The sequence below is a fragment of the Cuculus canorus genome, chromosome 5, assembly GCF_017976375.1.
Source record: "Cuculus canorus isolate bCucCan1 chromosome 5, bCucCan1.pri, whole genome shotgun sequence".
In the NCBI taxonomy this organism is placed as follows: Eukaryota; Metazoa; Chordata; class Aves; order Cuculiformes; family Cuculidae; genus Cuculus; species Cuculus canorus.
In genome coordinates, this window is record NC_071405.1 from 48,814,957 (window position 1) to 48,838,528 (window position 23,572).

Here is a 23,572-nt window from a genome sequence, read left to right on the forward strand (position 1 = left end):
TTTATGGAAATGATTGCATGGTGCTTTAAGGATAGTAGTGTAGTTAAATATTTAAATGCTGATCTGAGTTCTTGTGCAGGTGACTTGTACATATGCAATGGCAGTTGAAATATCTATAGCCTACATATGGCATAACCTCCTCCAGCGATGTGAGCAGATGATGCCCCATACTGCTTCCTTTGTTTGAAGCCCTTAATTCTGCATTGGAAGTTTCTCTTTGCATGCTTACACTTTATTAAGGCTGTATCCAACGCACTGGTAGGTTATAAGTGACTTTGAACCTATCTGGTGTACGCTAGTGTCTAGCGTGAATGTTGATATTAAGTGTTTTACCAGCTTTCTTTCCCACTAATAGTCTGACATTTTGAACGGTATAGGATCATTTGGAATAAGACTGTTCTTACACAGCTGAAGTGAAAGCTGAGGTGAGAGGATAAAATACGTATACAATCCTTTATAGTAAAAATTATGCTAGTCTTAACCTATCAAGAAAGTGTTGTTACATACAGGAGCAGGAGATGCTCCTTTCAGTGTGCTGGACTTAATAGCGCCCCAGACTATGTGGACTCGGACTCGGAACGGGAGTCTTTGGGCAGGTTTTTCAGAACTGAGAAAAGATGTAGTCTTGCATGTGTTAGCTCTGTACTTACACATTTCCTAGTTTCAAAAAAATATGTCTTGAGATGGGCACCTTTTCTGGATGCACTCTAATTATTCTGTGAGATACTTTGTGTCCAGAGCTGCTGAACTCTGGCTACTGGTAACTTCTTGGGTTAGAATATCTGCAGCCCAATGTGAGTGCATATATTGATTTATTAAGAGTGAGCTGTCTTCAGAGTATGTCATGTTACTGGATGCCTTTCTGTGTTTTTCTTCTTTTCCTCTACAGCTCCAAAAGTCAGGGGAAGATGGATTTTGAATTCTATGCCTAAAATCAGTCAGTGCTTTGATACTGTCTTCCATTCAGGCAAACTTCTATTCAGTGGACTCGCATATGAGCTGCCTGGGTACTCTTCTCTGTTCTGTTCTGGAGACAGCAGATGGATGAAGTGGGAAGCTACTACAGTTAGTCTGACTACTGAGTAAATGTGTATAATCACACTTACTTCTTGTAGAAACAATAACTTATTCCTATCCTACTTGCTTTGCCTTCTTTACGCTCTGCCAACTGCAGTCACTTTGTAATTTTTGTTGGAAAGCAGTTTGTAGAAGAAATAGAATTTAAAAGCTTACTCCACGCTTGGAGTTAAACTAGCTTCAGCACATCAAGTTGATAGTAAAAACTTAGTTAAATTGGCACAGCTTTGGAGTGGTTAAAACTGCAACACTCGGCTCTGGAGTGTAAGCTAGAAATGAACCTAATCAATATGAAAATTGCAAGTGCCTTGCTAAGGCACAAGTCTTAGCAAAGCCTCTTTTTCTATCATTCTCCCCTTCCCCATAGCATATAGGCTTCAGGTGATCCAAAACGTGGAGGAAGATAGGGTGGTTGAATCTTGACTTTTGTGTTATTTATCCGATTAGTTCCTTTTACCTCACCTCTTTTCCTTGCTTTTACAACATAAGGTCTAAGTATTGCTCTCTGCTCTAGCAGGTATCTATCTGGGCAGCTTTCCTGACACACCAAAACTGTTCACTAGGATCCCATAAAAGGGCAGTAACCACAGCTCCCTGCTGAACTGGGTGCTACTGCTCAGCAGCAGGACAGATCTGCATTAGAGCATGTTTCCCATTGCAGTCTTCTGGTGCCAAACTCAATAGCCGTTGCACCGGTGCAGCCATTGATGGGAAGCCCATTTGCTTAGAATGGATGAGGGCTGAGCCAGGTGGCTTCTCTTGAAGGGCCTTGGGTAGATAAGTGTGAAAAAGATGTTTTTTAGGTTATATGTGGGGAAAGCAGTCCTTGCACTGTGTGGAGCACGGAGCAGGAGACATAGTTATCCTTCTCAAAGTGGAGCCACTAATAAAATGATGGTATTAGTGCCTTCTTGTGAGAATGGTATTTCCTTTCTTGCTAAGAAAAACTAGCTGTGTTCTCTATTCTGATAGCTATGCATTTACCTACAGCAGAGGCAAAACGATGGTGTATCAGCTAGGTGCTTGTTTATGTAGGTGATGGCTCAAGAACTTTTGTCTTGGTGGATTTTTGTTACGCTTTTCATCACTTACCTATATCAGATTTGTTTAAATCTCTCAAGTCTGTTATGGAGTGTACTTTAACCTCTGGGCTATGGGTTATTTTGATTTGAAGTAGGCCTGAAAAGGGAGGAACCATCCTGTTACTCATACTTCAGTTAAAGTCCCTGATCTTCAGCTTCTTAAGCCTCATGCTTCAGCCGCTTCTGTTACAATTTACCTAAGCACAGTGGATTCAATAAATGAGGTAAATACCCTTGACTGAAATTGTGCTTGTGCTTTACTAAGCCTTTAAAGTGCTACAGAGTCCCTGCCTTATGGAGCATTCACTCTCGGCTGTAGTTGTTAGAAGCTGAACGACTCACAGTGTCAGAAAACAGTATTTTGAAATGCTGAGCTTGTTATCTGAGAATAAAACCATTAAGTCCATGAATTTTGAGTTGGAAGGAGGAGAAATGATCTATAAGTGTTATAGGGAATGGCTGTTATTTAGGTTATAATGAAAGGAACAACCCCTTTCTCAGAGTCACTAGAGTTGAATATTTTCCAGATAGGGTCGATTTAGAACAAGTCCAGCTACTATGGTAAGCCTAACAGGGCGTGGTACTGGTACAGGTTTTTGCTTTGCTCTTGTTTGTTTCATTGTTTTGCTGAAGCAGTAATGAATTTTGTGATAACGCATAATGTGAAACCCAAGATCAGCAAGGCTGTAACTGAAGCTTCTTAGTCCTTGAACTGAAGGGATGACACCATCCTACAGGACTGTGATGCTGTCTGGCTAAATGTATTGGTACAAGCTTGATTACAGGCAAGTGTACTCTTGGGAATGTATTCTTGATTTCTTCCCCAAGGTCTCCTTTTTTTCATCCCTTGGACCCTGCTTGACCTTTCTATATGTGGACTTTTTTTGTTTTTTGTAAACTATTACTCAAACTTCCCTAATTGTGGCTGGATAGGAAATGGCAAAATGGTGTGACACAGACACCCGGTTTTCCCAGTAAAATTCACTGGAACAGCGCAGCATTTGGAACTCTAGCTGGAGCATCCTATATGTGCAGTATGTGTTAGTGTGCTGATGGTACCATCCTGCATATCCTTATCACACTGAAGCTAGGCACCTTGCAAATAAGCCTTGAAATCAGGGAAGGGATAAATGTGTATGTACCTTCATCTAACTGAATTCGGGTGCGTGACTGGATCTTTCATTCTTAGCCTGTTATTGGACTGTTGGCTGGCCATTTAAACTCAATTAGGACCTTTGCTGGTGGCTTCATAACTTATTATGTCCACTTATTTACAGGTAGCAGGCACAGAAACTGAAATGGTTACAGCATTTTCTAGCAGTTATTACTCAAACATAAATATTCTGGCTGCCGTTTGCATGCCAACTGGGTGGTCTGCAAGCAGTGACTAATCAAGTCATCTGCAAACACGTCTCCTTCTGGTGCCCTGAAGAGAAGTTATTGTTGAATCCCACTGCTGGACAATATCTCCATCTGCTGTTTCACTCAGGTAGAGATTGACCTGAGAGTTGAACCAATGCTCTGTTTGATTTCCTGAAACATTAAACAAGCCAAATTATTTGGACATGCCTACATTCAGGGATAAGCAGTGGAAATGCAAACTGAGCTGTTCTGACATAAGGCCAAAGAGAAAAATCTTGTGTATTGTGTAGCCGCTTGGAGGGTGAGAGCAGAGACTGATGAATGAGTGGAGAGCTAAATGAGTAAGGATTTTGAGGTGTAGGCATTGGGTTTGATGAGAAGAAAGAGCTGAGAGAAGGTGGTGCTCAATCTGCTTGCTTAAAACATTGTTGGAGAAGTAGATTCTGGGTGGAGAAATTGCTGTTTAGTGAGGAAACTGAGATGATCAGCTACTGGTGTTGTGAGAGCCCTGGAATAATCTGTCAAAGAAATGGCATATTGAGTCACTCAGAGATTCTCTGTGTGTGGAAAAGAATCCTAGAAAGGCTTGAGGCTTGACACATGTACCAGTCACCCACAGGTGAAGAATTTTAAGCTCTAGAAGCCCAGCTTGCAACTGATGGCTGCATCAGTTACTCATACCTGCTGCTAGTAAGAACAGTGGTCATGGGGATCTGAAGTCTGTTGGAGAGTTACTAGCAGAGGCTTGTCCTAAAATGTTTGTTTTATTGGATGCTCACAGGCATTAAGATATTTTTCTTTTTTTACCGTATACTGAAAACTAACTTGAGAGCTGGTTTACTTATCATAACTGAGCTGGTTTTATTTAAGTGAGTTAGAAATCTCTCTTAGTCTGCAAAGCTTCTGAAGAAGTGATGTGGGCCAGAGGACTGGTAGGAGAATGGATGCTGAACATGGTGCTTAAAATAACTGTTAGGCTCATAATTTCTTTTCTTCCTCTCCTTTCTTACACTTGGACACGTCTTTTGGCTGGAATAAGTACTTTCAAGGCCTACTAATGGACACTTATTGCAGTTATTTCTATGAAGCAACTAGTGTGTTTCTCTTTCTTTTACAGTGGTCACAGGAGCTACTGATGGGATTGGAAAAGCCTATGCAGAAGAGGTAAGAATTCTTATCACTTGGAAGTGTATCTCGATCCTTGGCAAGATGTCATGCTGTCTCAACTCTGTCAGGCAGCAGGTCATATCTCCTCATCTTAACACAGATATTTAAGGAGAAAGAGATCTCTTGCCTTGGCTCCCTCAGATGACCAGCCAAAAATCATACCCCTTTTTTAGTTTTCTGTATTTGGGAATTCTATTTTCAGCCCTTACAAATAAAAATGGAAGGACAGGGTAACTTTTGTAGTTACAACCGTTTTAACTTTCTCAACCCTTGGTATTTCATTTCAGCATTTCCAGGCTCTGCCTAAATGGCATTTCTAGCTGTCTGTCTTATGTTCCAGTTATTCCCTATAGTTCCTGAATTCTCTGAAGCTGGATTTTACCTCTATCTCTTTTACTATACTTTTGCTCTTAATGGATATGCGGGCTCCAAATATGGTAGTGAAATGTATTGCTTAAGATGGAAAGGGCCTGTTAATATGGGGCAATTTAGCCTTTAAGCCCAGAGAACATCATGACAAATAGTGCTGACTCCAACAATTTATAGCAAAAATAACTTTCCAGTATCAGTACCAAAATGAGCCTGTCTGTACTCATTTGTGTGTTCTCTGAAACACCATCATGACTTTGTGTGAGATGATCAGCAGTGAAAGCTTCCCCCCTTCTGGAATTTTTTGTTCTGCAGAGTTCACAGGAAGAACAGTGTTCATCTTTACAAGTAGTCTTTACACTTCAAATTTCCCTTCCATCTGTACACAATACCCTGTTACCTGCACCCGTAGCCCCCAAATCCCTGCTTTGCAGAAAGTAGCCCCTTGTCCTACTGGACCCAGGTAGGAGGAGCTGGCTGTAGGAGAAATTAAGCTTTATGCCAGCAGCTCCTGATTCTGATGGCGAGCTAACAGCTCATACATGCCAAATATCCCAGATCCACAGCACTGAAGCAAATGATACACCACTTAAATTTAACTGCCTAGAGCAAGTGGAAGGAGGTTATTGTGCCCAGGGCATACCCTTATCAGGAGGAAGTCCTCTGGTGTAGGAGATGCCTTCTGAACATCGTGGAAGATTACTTTCAGGGTCTGTATGTTAGGTTATCATGTAAGTGAAGCTATGGCTTGCTTTGTGTTCTCCAGGTGTCTCTGAGAACCAGGCTGCCTTCAAACACAGATGTGTGCTGCTGGCAGACCCCTGTATGCAAACTCCTGTTAGGAAAGCTGATCATAAACATGAAATCTTGACGGATCCTGTATCAGTTTCTCTGGTGTAGCTGCTGTAGGTGCAGAGCATCCCAAAAGCACCCTGGAGAGTACAAATACTCATTCCTGGGCTACAGAGTAAAACACATTCCTATTTCTTTTTTTTTTTTTTTTTTAAATGTTTATTTATTTAGAATAAAACACATATCCACCCTTTGACAGTTTATGTGGATGAAGTCAAGTATGAATGCAGGGTGAAATGACTGAAAAGACTTCACAGTCTTTCAATTACCTCTAGAGATGCCTTCGTAAGACCACCAGTGGAGGCTTGATGTTCTACAAGAAATTCCCATCAGGTTACTATAAATGCCACTGGCACACAGGTACTTGGGCAGTGATGGCTCTGATTATAATCACACAGATTAATTCCTCCTCTTTGGAGGAGTTTGTGAGAAATGCAACTGTGTTTTGGATCGCCTCTTTGAAAGTTTGACATGGTCACCAGTAAGTGAGGAAAGAACGCTACAAGTTAATAGATTCTCTGGTTGTACTTTGCTTTGTTGGTTACTTTCCCACCTTTCCAAGCAAAGAGCCATTCTTACACTTTTGACTCTGGCAGCATTAAGATCTTTATCAGTGTTGAACAAAGAATAGGCTTTTCATCACTAGACCACCCTGTCATGAAAGGTAGTATCATAGTAAATACAAATTTTCTTCTCTATCTGGGTAATGCTCAGCCACTCTTTGATTCTAGAGCTGCGCAATTTTTTCAGTTTTGTTTTTTTTTTTTCTTTTAAAGCCTATGATCAGGAATCGCTATTTGTCACCTCTCTCTTGCTGTCTGCTGTTTGCTTTTGCAAATCAGGAGTTAAACTTAATCTCAGGTATATCTGTATGCTACTGATAAACTAGAGGTGGTGATACTGCTGTATACTCTGCACATCTGCTTAGTGTTTCTTCTGCCTAGAGATCACGCATAGGAGTGAAGTATGGAGTTCACTGACAAGCTTTGTTATACTCTCTGAAGAAGTGTTCTTGATTTGCATACTTCTGCTAGAAAGGCAGATGAGATTAAGTCACTTTAAGTTGTCACTGTACTGTGGTTTTGGGATTTTTTTTTTTTATTTAAGACCCATTCTCATCTGCTTCCCAAGGCAGTGAACGGGTTTTATGGAAGCAATGAGAACTTAATGTGAGTGTTAAATGTCTGAAGGGTAGTGTCACTATCAACTGTGTATATACTGTTTTTACTTTTCATTGGAACAGGGCTCTGTAATAGTGACAAACTTTGTTTTTGTTGCAGAGTAATTCAGATATGTAGCTGTCTTTCTGCAGACACTTTTAAATGGTGTTGTTAGATCATGCTGCAAACTTGTAGTGATAGGTCCAATTTGTTGACCAGGATATGCTCTGGCCACAGCTTAAGTTGCACAACTTCCCTAAAAGAAATGCATGAGTAATTAATCCATGATTAATACAAAATGAGAGTTGAGCCTGACTACAGGAAGCAAGTATTGAGTGCTGGGGTAATTTTGCAACATGGTTATTTGTGACCATGTATATATCTTAATGAAGTTTAATGTGCCAAGTTATGGATAATAACTACGTTGCTCTGACTTGCAAAGGTGGTGTAAAAGTTCTGTAAAATATCTGCTCTTGGTTTTCTATTTTTTTAAGTGTGTCTACGCACCTGTATTGAATAACTGAGAAGATAATAAATTCATTGTGAGGGCAATTGAGTAAGAAACAGCATGGAAGTATTTGTCCTGGTTTACTGCTTCGTATCTCTATTTAAAATTGTAATTTTTTTCAAACTTATTAGTCATATTGTTGTGATGTTTGACTAATTATGCAATTCCTTTGGCTAAAACACTAACCTTAAAGTGATTTATGGTTGTCTCTGTTTTTGTTTTGTTGCAGTTAGCAAGACGTGGAATGAAGGTGGCTCTGATCAGTAGGTCAAAAGAAAAGCTGGACCAGGTTGCTAGTGAAATAAGTGAGTTGAAAACATTTTCCCTAAACTTCACAGGCATGCTTACAAATAAATGCAATTGCACGTGATTTTCATACATCCTAGTATATACAGCTTTAATTCTGTAAGAGATTTGTTCTTGTGCACCGTGCAAGTGTTACAGATACAAGTGGAAAAGATCTTACAGATTCACAGGTGTTCATATTTAACTTCTGACAACAGTAGAGCCTAGTTCTGGAATGAGCACTCAGACTGTTAGTCTTCCGTAAGAACAGCTTACCAGGTCAGACCAAAATAACACCTATTCTCATAGTAAGTATCTAAAATCAGAATTAGGATTAAAACATGTAGGCATTACTTCATCTGAATATTCCTTCAATTGAAGCAAGTTTGATTTCATGGGCTTCAGCCATAAGGGTGGTTTCTTTGTAACCTGAAGTTGTTGAAAACATTCTTTGTTACTCCTTGTATTACCCAGTGTGCAAATTTGTTCCAGGTAACTTCTTCCTCTCCCTCCTCCCCAGCTTTTTGGAGTGACAAGTGTGCATGGTCATAGGAATACAGAGAATGAGTTAATGTGTTTAAGTATGTCTATGAGGGATTGTTTCTTCAGTAAGTGCATAGTAAATGGCTGCAGTGCAAAAAGAAGAGAACAATTTAAGTATTCTGATCACAAATATAAAATGGATATCTGTGTGGGGTCAGTTAGGAGAAAGCTTCCTCAGGTCTCTTGCTGATAAATGATTTTCCAATCAGAGCAAAGTAGAACCGTAACACACAAGAATTCCTCTTATAATCTATATCTGCTTCATTAAGGCAGATTTAATGCAAGGTTATTATTTTATGCAGAGTATGTCAAGATAAAGCGAGAAATGTAGATGTGTGTAGGGGTTTTTGATAAGCAGGAGTGGGAGCTGCGTACTGTAAAGCAGGTTTCTCAGCACAATGATGTTGGGTAAAGACACCTTTAAAGACTGTTTCTAGTTTACCCCCCCCCCCTTGCTTTGTCTAGACTGTCCTAAGATGATTTGTGTATATAATGCAGATTTCTTTCAGAGGTCAGAAATGTATGATTTTGGCTTGAGTTTGTCAAAACTTTTAATAAATTTGTTAGTGCCACCACTTTATAGTAAAGCATAACCTATAACTCAAGCCTCATTGAACGGTCCTATACTAAGTTGTAAGGGGCTGCTTAGTGAATATAAACATGACTAAAAGACTCAAAGACTTATTGCAAAACAGAAGGCATACAATTCTGTTGATGTAAATGCCGCTGTCTCTGATTTTTGGTGTCTGATGTAAGATGCCACACAAAACTGTTCTCTAGATATAAAAGTCTTCTTTTCTATGTGTACATTTAGTTGGTAGAGAGCATTTCTTCGTAGAGCGAAGATGGCATCAAGTCCTGTCTTCTGCTTGTTTGGAAGTAATTGTCATTGTTTCCTAGTATGAAGCATGTAAGAATGTCGTGGTAGTGTCTGGACATGCCTGCAATACTCTAGTCAATACAGTCACATTGTAAATTAAACAGTGAAGGTGTCACTGCTCTGGTAACCTGTGTGAGTACTGAAGCTTACTGCAAAGATTTACAGCAGTTGCAACAAGGTGATCTTTTTGATGGTTCACTGCAGCGGCTGGATGGTAGTTTGCTGCATATGTGGGCGTATGCAATCGTGTTTCTTACTCTGCTGTATAAAGCTGTTAAGTAGAAGTGTAACTGATAGAAGTATCTTGTTCTGGAATCAAACGCGTAAGCATGAAGTGACAAGCTTCCTGAAAGTGGTCATAGTCCTTTCTGTACCAGTCTGGAAATATCTTCCTCCTTTGGAATTAAGCACGATGCTGACAAGGGAGATAAATCTACAGCTGTGAGCTTTCAGCACTTACACAGTAGCTGCTGGGGGAATTTTTTCAGATTAAAAAAATAAGTACTTGTACCTGTGCAGAGCAGCTTGTAATACCTAATTACCGTTAGGCCTCACCCAAACATTTTTCTGCTTTCTTTCCAAAATTGTTCTGAAATGAGGTGACTCATGCTGGATTTTCAGAACATTTCTTTTGACAACACTGAGATACCGAAATGAATACCTTGGTCATTGTGGCATATGCTGAAGGATTTAGAGTAGGCTTCATGTTCAAGCAAGCCTATGTTGCAATTTCAGATCCTGCTAGGCTTTAGCCAGACAGAATTCTCTTGTATTCAGGCTCTTATAGTCTCTTCTCTTTCTTCAGATGTTGTTCTAGATAAGATAGGTGATTTAGAGCTAAGGCTGTAACTACTTGGGCGTTTCCCTTGCGAGCTCCTAAGGTAGCTTTAAACTTCTTTATGGTAGTCCCGCAATTGTCCTTCATATTAAGATGAGCTTGCTTCTCTTGAGAAATGACCCTTAATCACTTTAAAGAAGAATGGCTATTTGACTATTTCCAGTTTTTTGAATTATATAAGCCCTGCATGTTTTCTGTTCCTCCCTCATTTTCACGGATCAGTCCTGCTCATCCTAGTGAATGGATAGATGCCCTCTGCCACAAATAATGAGAAGGCTTTTGGGGATTGGGTATGTTCATTCTGTTTCAGAAGAGTCTTTTCTTGTGCTCTTAGGATATACTTATACATAGATATCACTAAAAATATAAAATGCAAGTTGTGTAACTGTCATCTTCAGGGAGGTACTGATATGTCTTTCTGAATGTTAAATGCCAGCTGACCTGGATCTGATATTTTTGCCTTTCTGTGCACATTAAGCTGGCTGTGCTGATGTTACGGGAAGGCCGTATGTTCTGGACTTGTGGCTCAGTTTGAGCAACAAAAATTAGTAGATTAAATACAAGTAGTTAAAGACTCTAGAAGACTTTTTTGATGTGTCTTCAAGCATGTCGTAAAGCTGAACTTTTTGTCAGACTGCTTAGGCGTTGTGTAGGATTTGCCATGAAAGGGAAATTCTACTTTGTGCTCCCTAAGAAGCAGAGCATAGGCCACTGACTGAAGAAAGAAATTTGTATTTCCTCTTCAGCAGTCATGGACCACCTTTGCATGGAATAGGTTTTATGGAAACATATTTAATGCTTTAAGTTTTCATGCACAAATATTGACTACTAGGATCACTGTACGAAATCCCTTGTCTAGCTTAGCTCATACTGCATCGCTGTTCCAGTAACTTTTGAAAGTGTCTGTTGTATTACATTGTTAAATGCTTTCAAAGGTTCAGGGAGGATCAGAAAGAAAACTTCTCTGTAAATGGAGACAGTTATTTGAATGACATGTAACAAAGCTGTTCCCTGGTTTGCTTTATTTAATAATTAGTGTAGTCCAAGGCATCTCAGGTGCTCTATGCCAGCAGTTGGTTCAAGAGCCATGTATTTGCTAGCAGAAAAGATTCAGTTACTGCACTGCTGCCAATACATATGTTCTTCTCAAGACTGCTCAGAACTTTTGTGTAAAAACTTGTTTCCTAGGGCCTGCAATATGGAGAATGTAGTGAAAACCAGTCAAGCAGGGAAAACACTTTAAAAGAGAACTCGCCTGCAGGGAAATTGTCAAAAGAAAAATTCGGTATTGGTGTAAATTATTAGCTGGTGGTTTCACAGGACGGGTGATGGAGTTGTACATGAGCTGTAGGAGGCAAGAAAAAACAGTTGTAGCTAAGTAGCGTTCCTACTTGCAGGTGTAACTACCTAGTTACTTGCAGATAAGTGCATATAAAAGTGACGTGGGAGATTTTGTTTGTCATCAGTTACTATGTAATTTCAAAACATTTTAATAATAAGTTCCCCTTTACTGCTTTAAAGTTGGTGGTTGTTATTATTGCATACACCCAGGTGATAATATTCCTAAGAAACAGTTTGGACTGAAAAAAAATTTTTTTCTCAATGTTTTCTCACAAATGATCATTTAAGTGGAGTATGTTGTCTTTTAAGCCTGTAGTATTGTTTAAGAACTGGCATCCAAAACTTAAATTAAATTCTGCTACATGTGTTTCTTTAAGAAAATATAAGCTTTTGCAATTAAAATATGTATAGCAGACTACTTACTTCCAATAAGTTTCCTGAGCTTGGTGTGTTGTGTTCCTGAAGTTGTGTGGTCACTGTAGTTTCATCTTGAGCTACTCTCTAACCCTTAGATTTTTAGATAACATCATAAACTAAGAGCTGTCATGTTAGGCTTGGACTCTATCCTGTTCTCACTACTCTGGCTTGATTTGTGAGTACAAGAAAGAAATGGGCTGTGGTGCCAAAATCAGAAATGTTCCTTCTCCATTTCCTGGGCAGGTGCGTTTTGCAGCTTTCTCCTGCTTTCTTGGTAACAAGGTAGTGAGGAGCATTTTGAAGCAGATCTGATGCTGACCACTGTGCTCCTGCTTCAGCTGTTACCATGACCTACTGCTACAATTGGCAAATGCACGCCAGGATCTGTCTCCTGCAGATGCTCAGCCACACCTTCCTGGGAGCACTTTGCCCTATAATCTCTGCCCTGTCATTTGCATTTCCTCCTCCCTACTCCCCGATAAATCCTCCTTGCATTTTGAATTTGGCAGGTTAGAATATTTGCTTTTAGTAGAGGAGGTGGAAATGCAGACAAACTTGGTGAGGACGAATACTTCGTCTTCTTACTTGTCTTACATAGAAATGACAGGGTTCCCTTTCCTGAGCTTAACTTGAAGGCTAACTGAACCAAGCAGTTCCTTTGACCTTTTATGATCTATTTCGAGGTAAATTAATGTTTGCAGCCTTCCATCATCTGAGCCAGGTTCAGCTTGACATACTTGAACTCCCTCTATATGTCTTGGACTTGACGAAGTGACTTCAAATATTTTGGACTTGTTTTGATGCACCTGAAGTCATGTTTCACATAAAGAAGTAGAATAAGGATCTTTGATTCAAAATGAGCTCTCATTTTTCTTCTCTGAAGAAAGTTTTCCTTGGATGAAGTGAAGAAATATCTCGTGGTTTTGCATGGAATGGTGTTGCTGCTGACTAAAGGAGCAGTTGTCAGACACTGTAGAGAGCTGATGGAGGATTCAAGGCGAATTGATTTTTATTGATTTGTCAATAAATTAAATAGATGAACCCTGAACACAATCAACAGAGAATGTAATAAACATAAAGTAGTTGGGAAGGTAGTTTATTTTAAACTTTTTTTTCCTTAAGAAACATCCTGCGTTTGTGGTTTGGGTTCTGCCCTCCATCCCCCCTTAATCCCTCTGTTTTATCTTCTTCTCTTGCATTTTCTCAGAAAAAATTTGCCCAGATTAATTTGAAGAAACTGAGAAAATGCCTAGAGAGAAACACTTGACAGATATCCTGTAAGCTGCAGGCTGCAGTCTTAGGACTATCTTACCCTTTAGGAGAATTTTGAGGCAGTAACAAGGTAGGATGAGCCACGAGTGAAATGTTCTGCAGGTGACTATTGACATCCTTGCAAAAAGAATTCATTTACCTATCAACACAGACCACGTGATCGTAGTTGCTTTTAAGGGTGAAAATCAGTTTAAGAAAGTTTAGTGGTCACTGCTATGAGTAGCAGTAAGCGATCTAGCAAGTTCTAGCAGTGTTTTTTCACACCTGGCAAGACGGAGTTATCCTCTTCCAGAAGGAAGGATTGGAAGCATGTTTGCTGAGAGCCTCACTGCCAGAGTGTTTCTATGCAGTATTTGTTATGTTGTGTTGGTAATTTGTAAATGTAAAAAGTCCAGGAGAAGAAATGTAAAGGTTATTTAAATGTGAATTAGGTGCTCTGGGTTTCCTTTTCTGAATATAAATGACAGCAGAATTAGCCACTGCTCAGACACTGTGTATTGTGTCTGTAGGTTCAAGACTAACTTTGGGGCCTAATGGTTTCCTGAATCTTCATATTTTACAGGCTAGACAATTGGATCAATGGCACAGATGACTTACGCTCTACTTTTGCAGACACAGACTGAAGGACCAGGAATTGTTATTCCTCCAAACATTCAGGGTCACTGCTACCTCCACCTGGCAGTAGTTGGGTGGGAGAATAGATTGCATTTTCTTTAATAAACAATAACTTAATGCTTGTCTCTGCTAACAACCTGTTTGTAACATGAGCTTTTGTGGATACCAAAAACCAAGAACCTTTGTGCTAGTCTCCGGGCCATTACACATCTTTTGTTAACATCAAAGCTGCAGTATATTGCTGTCCACTTTCAATATAAAATAAACTTGAGTACTACGTGAAAAATGAGTATTTGCTTGTTTTCACCGAGTGAAAGTCCATTTTGCAAATGTAGTTTAAGGCAATTGTTAGAAGCTCAATAGGCCAGAGACTTAAAGCCGGGCCTTTAAAGAGGCTGTGCAAGGAGTAGGGTCTCTCTGACACAAGAAAAGGACTGGATGATGCAGATGGTGCTGTCGTCCTGCTCCAACTTCATTCTATGAATGTATATTTTACTATCTTGTCACTTACTTAGCAAAATGAGTTCCATTACACTAGGCCCTTTCTATCTGTCAAAGCTGCGAAAATCCCCAATAGACTCCTCTGCTGAGGAAATGGTTATAATCACTTTTATGTTTTTTCAGGAGTATGTTATAGTAAGGAAAATAATTGATGGTAGTTAGTAACTCTTCATAGAGAAAGGAAACTCAATTGATCTGTTTTTTCACAACAAATTCTTCAAAAAAAGATCCACGAATATGAAAATCATTTAAAAAATGGTGCAACGACTGGATACAAGTGTGTTTGTGTAACTCCTCAGGACTGAACTGGATACTATACTACATTATGCATTAGATATGGACTAATTAACAATGTGTTTTTCCTTACAAGTAACACTTTGGAGAACCCTGAAAAGTGTCATCTTCTGACTACAGCAAACACTTTTCTGTTGAGGCTGGATGCAGGTGAAACTCAAGGGTAGAAAAAAATAGTGCCGAATTAACCTGGGAGCTCGTTTGACTTTGTTTTAATTCATGTACAGTAACTTACTTAAATGTCTTGAAATTTACTTGAGAGCAAGGGCGCAATTTTTTTATTGATCCATACATACTGTGATATCTTTAAGTTTCTGTAAGTGACTCTTAAATTCTAGCCATTCTGGAATTCAGTCTGTTGAATTTAAATCTGAAAAAAAGTTTGTCGTTTGCTTTCTTTCTTTTTTTTTTTTTAGATTACTATTATAATAGTTATAGGGTTGAAGCATTTAGACTTCTGTTTGCAAAAAGTGATGAAAAATTAATGTTTACATATATATACATATCATGTGTACACATTGTCACAGTCGGGCAATAATAATGACATTAGGGAAAACTAAATATTACAGGAAGTATTGGAAATAGTCCATATGCCCTTTGTAAAATGAGTTAGTGAACTAAAAATAGCTTTTTTTCACACTGTGTGAAGGCTGGTACCAATGATGAATATCAAAAAAAAAGCCTTGGGGAAGGTTGCAAATAGCATCAGGGAAAGAGAAAAGAAGGAGTGAGAGTTTGCAATGCTGCCTGTCACACAATACTAACCTTCTCACACTTCATGTTGTACTCATCTCAAACAGCTCGGGATGGCATCCTAACAAATCCTTTGTGCAGCTTCAGTCATGGTGGATATTTTGAGGTAGCAATGAGGAAAACCACACAAGGGCAAAACAATGTTATTCTTGAAAGGCAGGACTCCTGACTTGCATGGAGTGGGTTGCACGTGCACTGTCTGTTGATGTCTCTCCTGTCTAGCACTGATGTGGCGTTCTGGAGTTGGGGGGGTGTGTGGTGAGCATCAAAGCTGTGCTTGCCTTACTGCCTGAAATAATGTCAACGTTTGAAAACACTGCAGTGACTCTGTGCAGCACCCCTGTCTGCGAGGCTCTGCAGCTGTCTTTACAGGCTGCTTCATTTTGTGTTTTTAGTTAGTGTTGTAATTAGGACAAGCTTGATTTAGGAAAGCTTCCAATGTTGAGCATAATATTTGGGTGAATGGGCTTATTGATTGATCCTGTGTGTTGCTAAGAATGTTTTTCTGACTTGGTAAGTGTATCTTAGAAGCTGTGATATATTTTGGCTTAATGAGAGTCGGAGAGGAGCAAATGGAGGCAAGTATTAATAAAGCTAAAGCGTGTTTTCTTCCTATGTTTTGTAGTAGCAGTACTGCCTGTACACATTAAAAACTTAAATGTACCCTGCAGTTCAAAGATTTGTGGTCCTGGGCTTAGAGATCCATCTTCTGCTGTGTTATTTTTGAAAGCTGAGAATTGAGGCATTGACTTGTGTATGTGTGTGTATATTAAAATTTAAAGCTGTTTAACAGAATTGTAACATTTTTAATTAGATCTGGCCTTTTTTACCCATTCTATACTTCTGTGATTAGATTTTTCACTATTTTTAAGGAAATTGTAGCTATGAAATTACATGTACAGCTAGTGTAGTATATAAGGAATTCCCTGGCAGTGTTGCATATGTAGTTGAATGGAAGGAATCGGAACCTAATCATTAGTGCTTCATCAAATTTGCATACGCATGTGCTTTTAAAAAAGTGTTGAAACATAGCAAGTTCTGTTAAATTGTAGGCAGGCATCTTGTTATGCTATGCAGAAACAGACACAGTTGTAGCATTCCTACCTTCCAGGGTTTGGAACAGAGTTTTCTTTTAGCTACAACTTCAACTTTTGTTATTCCTTAGGTTACCAGTAGTGCAATTCAGAGCATTATAGAAATGCCTAAAACTTACTTATGGTAAAAATCCTGTTGTATCTGTTGCTGCTGCTTCCTTTCTGAATACTCATATTCTCCTGCATGGGGTCTCTGCCATGCAGCATCCTTCTGTTTGAGGGTTCAACACTGACCCTCCCTGATTGCCTGTGCTGCCCTCCAGGCCCTGGTCCTCCCTTGTTCTCTCTTCAACAGAAATAAGAAGTGTGAAATAATAAGTGAATCTGTCATTCAGGACAAGGACTGATACAGCGATACAAATGGGAACTCTCACCCCCTCAGAAAGCCTTTTAAGTATTGTGTTTGGATGTTGGAATTAAAATATAAATAAAACACGTGTGCTAAGAAGAGTCCAGGTGTTTTGCTTGTTTGCCTTTTCTCCTTCTGTTACCTGTGTTACTGGAATCTGATTCCTGAAGAGTATTGCAGGTTGTTCCTTAGGGTTTCTGCTTTTTCCTAATAATTATCTATATGCTACTCTGGTGATTCTGTATTTCACTGTCACTGATTCAGGGGAGAAAAGGTTTCCATCTCATTTTACATTTCTTTCTCAATATCTTGGACTTCATTGAGTAACTTAGAACTGTAATTAACAGCTGGTCTCTATTCTGCTGAAAGGCAAAGCTTATTCCCAGGTGCTTAAGCCCCTACGAAATTATCAGAAAAAGCTAGCTCTTGTTATACCCGGCTGACTTTAACATGCTTCTATATGGTGAACATGATAAGTGCATAATAACAATCTGCTGTCACCAGTCTGAAAATATTTAGTCCTTCTGGAAAACAGATTCCAGTGATGACACTCGATGTGCTGACTCTGAACTCTGAAAGTCCCAATTTGGAGAAGTTCCCAAAATGGTTGTCTCTCCCTTGAAAGAATCCTAAGACTTTGCAGAGCTATCTGCAGCCACTCTGTCGTCTTAAATTTTGCTTCATCTCTGCCCTGCATAGATACAGTACTAAAAGCAGGAGGTTTTCATGTTTTGCTTTCATCTCTCAGCTTCTTACCCTTTATTGAAAGGTTACAAACTCTTTCTGGAGGCTGGTTGATGGATTAGGGTGAGTTTTGCCACTGCAGCGACACTGGAAAGTTGACATCTTTATTTGTGGATGTATCCAAATCTGCTTTTTTAAACAATTTTTTTTCCCCCCTGTGTGATGAGGAATGGAAAGGTTTTTTTTCTACTGGTTCACTTGCACTTCTGGCCATGCTGAGGCTAAAGACCAAGCAAGACAACTTTTTTTTTTTTGTTTTTCTAAGCAGTTACTTTATACCACATCACTGTGGTGGTGATATTTATGTGAGGCTTGGAACGTGAAGTGATGGAATGCTTCAGTTTTAGCAAGAGGTTTTAGATTTACTCTCCCTGAGCATGAAGTAACTGTTCCCAGTGCCTGCTTACAGTGTGGGCCTTGTGTCCTGAACCTCTGTGTTGCAAAGGTGACTGGATTTGTTTCAACATGCATGGTGCAAATTCAAGCTGTTTTAGCCAACTACTTTCAAATGAGTGGTGCAAGTACTAATATTTTTTTTTTTATTATGGATGGTGATCATCTAGTTTTCCTGTTCCCCAGCAAGATTTTGTACCAAAGACCACTTTAACACTGACACTGCTTCTGTCAGGTAAACCAAGCTACTTATGCTGACCATGTGTTTGTTTGCTTTCACATCTAAGAACCTATCTCTGGGGTAACCTTCTTCTTAGCCCAATTTATCAAAGTCTGGAAACTTCACTTCTGTAGCATTTTCTTAGCCTGCCAACCAAGATTTCGGTTTAGGAGGGCTGCTGCTTTGAATTACTTGAAAGTTTCCAGAAAACTAAATTTGAAGGTGCTTAACTCTTAGCCACTTCACAGTTCTTTATTAGTCTTTATTTATGGTGTAGCTCACTGTAGTTTCTGACTTCCCGCTATTATTATTATTTTTTTTTAAATTCTAATTTCATCCTTTTTTCTGGTATTCTAGGTAATGCAGTCCCGTTTTACACCTGAATCTTTTTAGTAGCAAGATGTGTCCTGGTTTGCCTATTCATTCAGACTGGTGTTTTCTTTGTGTAACAAGACACCGCATACGTTTCCTATAAGTCAGACATCTCTGTGGCCTTTGGAGTTTATTAAGTGTTTGCTTTACCTAGTGAGGTGATAAGTAACCATCTTGTAGATGAGAAATCAGGTAAGTGTTGTGTTTCTTTGGCTGTTGCTTGGGATGGTGCTGATGTGCTTTCTGCTGCTGATTTGTCCTTTTTCAACCTTTGTCTTCAGTTCTCTGCTGCTCCACAGCTGCCTGCTTGCTGAAGTGCATGATTTCCAGCTCCACAAGTCTCTCTTCCTTGAGGATTACTTCCTTGCCCAGACACCCCCTTACTTACTGTGGCTGAAGCATCTTTTATGATTTTGCTGGCTTGAAATTAACTTAATTTGGCATCTGGAGGTACTGTGTGGTAGAACTGGGAGTCTCCTTTGGGTCTCTTGGGCTTAATCTATTCTTTAGCAGCCTTTGTGCTTGCATTTGTAAGTAAGCACTAGTGTCACATCCATGTAAGAGTAGATATTCTTTTCCTGCAAGCTGTTGATGACTTAATTCGTGTATGAATGCACAAGTATCCTTTTGATAAACTTCCTGAACTTGACAGTTCAGTTCCTAATTTTTAAAATGTTAAACTGAGTTGCTAATAAAGTTTATTTGCAAGAGCTTCCATGAACTTAAACGATGTCTGTATGAAAATTAAAAACCAGGGTTTAGGAACACTATTGGGATCTGGACATACAGTATAATACGTAATTTTATTTTGAAGTGCGAGAATATGTAAAAGTTTATCTTAGTGGAGACCCATTAGAAAGGAAGGTGTAGGATAGATGTGGCTTTTCCTGTCTCCATTCCACATTCCTTGTGCTTGTGAAATTCAATGAGGTAAGATTTGTAAAGTTGAAAGCGGCAGGTTCAAATTCTGAAAAATCTAGAAGATACTTGAGATCTCTGACATGCAGAGGAAACTGGAAAGATGGACGTGAGAACAAGTAAATGTTAACATCTTAATGTGCTGTGGCTCAAAACTGAGAAGTAAGGAAAGCAAGTTACCTCTTCAATCTTAGCGACCGAATATCAGTGCAGTATCAACCAGCGCATAATGACAGGAATGGGAAAGAAAAAAATATTGTTATGAGATATGACTGAGGAGGAAGAGACGGCAGTTCAAAAACCTTGTATTAGGCAGAATAATCAGAATAGATCTAGGTACACCAATTTGAAATCTGGTGAGTTCTACTCTTGGCAGGTACAAAAGCAAAAAATGTGGCAGTGACAAGGTGGTGTGGGTGCTGGAAATGTGTAAAGGTTTGTAGTGATTGTGCTCATTCTTTCCGTATCCCTGTCGTGGTTTCAAAAGCCTTCAGAGATAAACAGTAACAAACCTCATGAAGAATGTTTCTTATAAAAGGGCCAGTACCAACTGAGAAAATTTGTGAGAAGTGTTAGTCTTTTGAACAGCTCATGTTTTGTGAAGCATCGAAGTGGCAGTGAAGACAGCTGCAGATCCCGTAAACCAGTTAAAAATGGCATGTGTGTAGAAGTGTGCAGCTTGGGCTTTGCCCACCTAGTCCACTTGCACATATTAGATGTGCCTCTAATGCTGTCTTTAGTTCAGTGTCCTGTAAGACCTCAAACATGAATGCTAAATATTAGAACAGCTGTGTTCGAAAATAGACTGTTTCTATCCCCACAATGTGGAACTTGATTTTCTTCTGACGCGATCACAAGACTGCCGCTGCAGTAGGGGCTTAATGCTATTTACGTCGTCATTTGACATAGCAACATCTCTCGGGGGATTTTTAAACAATGCAGCTGTTCAGGAGAGATGGAGAGGTTGAGGGTGGGGAGAGGGAAAAGGAGGAGAAATAATTTCATCTGCCATTAGGGAAGGTGGGGGAGGGGAGGCAGCCAGCAAACCAGTGAGTTCAGTAGATTCATGATTCTGCATGAATGGACGGCAGGATCATGGGACTTGCAGCTTTCTCTTGAATGGGAAAGAGCATCATGGGAATCTGGCTGCTTCTAATCTTTTTGTGAATGATTCTTTAACATGGCACTGCTTTTATGAATGGTTCTGGGGTCAAAGTGCTGTAAAACCCTTGTCAAGCTGTATAGAGGTTCCTTAAAGAATAAGGAATGCTTGGATGGGAATTGGATGCAGCAAAACACAGCAGTGCTGTAATGTTAAGCTACTGTTGTACTCTTTTGAAGTCTGAGAGGACGTTGTACAGTTTTTAATTCAGTGTAATTAATTTAGCTTGATGGAAGCAGAATTGCTTTTTATATGAAGTACTTTTAATACTTCCTTTCTTTTTCTATTTCAAAATGTACCTGGCTACATGTATTTTTCCTGTTCTGTTAAGGGTGGAGATGGTAGCATGTAAGAACAGTTCTGAAATTACTAAACTTGAAGTTCTGCTCCTCTTGCTCACCCATGTGTTCCTGTTTTGATTTAAATTCAAATTACTAAATATTCTAAAGGTTTTATGGCACTAGAAGTGAGAATAGAAAGAAAGGCCAGTAAAGAATCTTTTTTTTTGGTCTGAAGCAACTCAATTACGATTTGACTTAAGTTGGAAAAAAGTGTTCTACTTGAATACTTTTGTGTATGTACATTCTCAGATTTTGGCATTGTTTTGATTCTGTGCAAACCTATATGACTTGTTTTCTTGCCATCATCATCCCTTACAAACAAAATGCTGAATCATTTGAGAATTTCGTCTTGACACAAGTAGTTTAATGTCACAGACTTCTTGTACAGGTGATGTTAAAATATAAGCATTCCTGTTGCAGAGACGAAAATGTTCATGTGTAATGTTCTCTACTTAACATAATGTTTTGTAAAACCATAATAACTTATGTATTCTTAATATCTGAATGATAATTCAACTATTTCAAACTTAAACTTTTAAATTTTTTTTTCTAGATGAGAAATACAAAGTCGAAACAAAAGTCATTGTGGCAGACTTTGGAGAGAGAGAAGATATCTACAGTAGAATCAAAGCAGGATTGGAAGGCCTGGAGATCGGTGTTTTAGGTTTGTATCTGATATTTCTAAGTCTTTCCTAGTGATGTTTCATCTTGACATGCCTGCTAACTTTTTCGCATAGGGAGGTGTATTGAAACCAGTTCACAGAATTTTGTTTGCCTGACTATGTCACTGCCTGCTGGATATGTTTCTTTAGCCTCCTGATATGCTATCTGAGATGATGCTTGCACGTGTGTCTAGGCTGCAGGAACTGTGATGCTTATTGATTTTTTTTTTTTTGATGTGTTATTCTGTGATTGTTAAAGGCTTTTTGTCTTGTGACTGAATGCACGGTGACTTGACCTAAGCAAGCTCCACATACTTAGGCTCAGCTTAGCAGCAGAGCCCTCTGGGAGAAATGATAAATTTTAATTACAGATATGTTAAAATTTTATAATTACAATATAGCACCAGGTAAGTGGCTCCTGCTTCAAAATTCTTAAGCGTCTTCTGGTCATGTTGGTAAGCTGCAGTTCTTTTGCTGATAGCAGCACCATGTGTTCAAAGTATGGTTTGTGATATTACAGAAGTGACAGTGGTGTAGTAGTCCTTGAAAAGGCAAGGTGGTCCATCGAGTTACTTTGTCTAATGTAGAACTAAGGTGATTTCAAGGTGCACAAGCTAAGAGTTTAAAGATAACAGCAATTTTCCTGAATAATTTCTGAACAGTGGGGTAAAGGCAGTTTCTTATCAGTTTTCTAGTTCTTTCTTGAAAAGCACATATACCTCTGCTTATATTCTGTGTTTCTACAGTTTCTTAATATGGGGATGAGAACCTGTGATGGTTAAACATAACGCATGAAGCTATTAAAGTTGCATGGCTTGGGCATCTACTGGTATACATCATGTGATAAAGCACTTCTCACTACAAAACTCATTAGATTAAACTGATGTGCAGTATTAGGAGCTAGAACTGTTTTTTAAAAGCGTATTTCAAAAGAAATTCATTATACACATGATATAGTATATGAGCTTTGTTTCAAGTAGATGAATCTTGTTTTATGTCTGCCAGTAATGCCTAAGAAAATAGCGTATATCAAAACTCAATTGAAAAATAACATTAAAAGATAAATCCCAGAATGTTCCCTAATACTTCTGACAGATTTGAGTACATGCAGCTCACAACATCCACTATTTAATTGCTATAAAAACTCAAATCCATTGGAGTAACTGCAACTGCCAAGAATGTTTTGTGTAAAGAGTAGTTGTGACAAAACTGTGGATGTCTTGCTTTTTTTTTTTTTTGAAGGAAACAAGTTCCAAAGAAACTTTGAAGATTAAAATTAACATCTGCTCTAATCTGTACTGTCAAAATCAACTCAAGGATTGTAAGGCTTGCAAGCTGTCTGTCATATAGCAATTATTGCAGAATAGTACATCACTTAAATGTCTCAAACTAGAAAACCTTTTATTGCTTGAGATACATAGCCACACTGTAAGGGGTTTTGTTGTTTCTTACACTGGTTATGGTGGTGCATGAGATAACAGAAATCTGACTCTCTGTAGTCCTGCTTGGGATGGGCATTAAATGCCATGTGAATGTTTCACACTTTCTGTAAGCTTATTACAGGAAAACAGGCGCTTTCCTCAAACAGAGCTTTGGCATGAGTACCTTAACTAAAAAATAGCGACTGAGTTCTCTAGCTGAGTTCCTTCACTTTTTTTTCTCGCAGGTATTGCCAGTGCAGGTTTACAGGCATCTCTTTTCTAAATGATCACTAGTAGTTTTAGTAGATCTTGTGCTGGAGATCATCAGATTACATGATACATAGTTTTTTTTCTTTTCCACAGGTATAGCTGTATAAATAGAATATTTGCCAATGTAATTTTTCAATACACAGGATGGCCACTCCAGATAGACAATATCTTAATTTTTTAATGACAATTAATTTTATGCTTTAGTGCCTTGTATTTTAAATTATGTGTAAGTTGTTGCAAACTGGGATATAGCTGTTGCTGATCTGCGTTTTTCATGTATGTGAGAGGGGAAATGCTGGGTTTAAATGAG

General features: G+C 38.9%; 1 protein-coding gene across 2 annotated transcripts in view; it reads left to right on the forward strand.

Annotated features, from left to right (window-relative positions):
* Nucleotides 1-23,572, forward strand: part of HSD17B12 (hydroxysteroid 17-beta dehydrogenase 12) — a 103,736-nt gene that overhangs the window by 47,470 nt on the left and 32,694 nt on the right. For both annotated transcript variants that reach the window (XM_054066730.1, XM_054066729.1), the window contains 3 exons: nt 4,639-4,685; nt 7,807-7,882; nt 21,463-21,573. In XM_054066730.1, the coding sequence (XP_053922705.1) occupies nt 4,639-4,685; nt 7,807-7,882; nt 21,463-21,573 (234 nt within the window). The remainder of the gene's footprint in view (nt 1-4,638; nt 4,686-7,806; nt 7,883-21,462; nt 21,574-23,572) is intronic.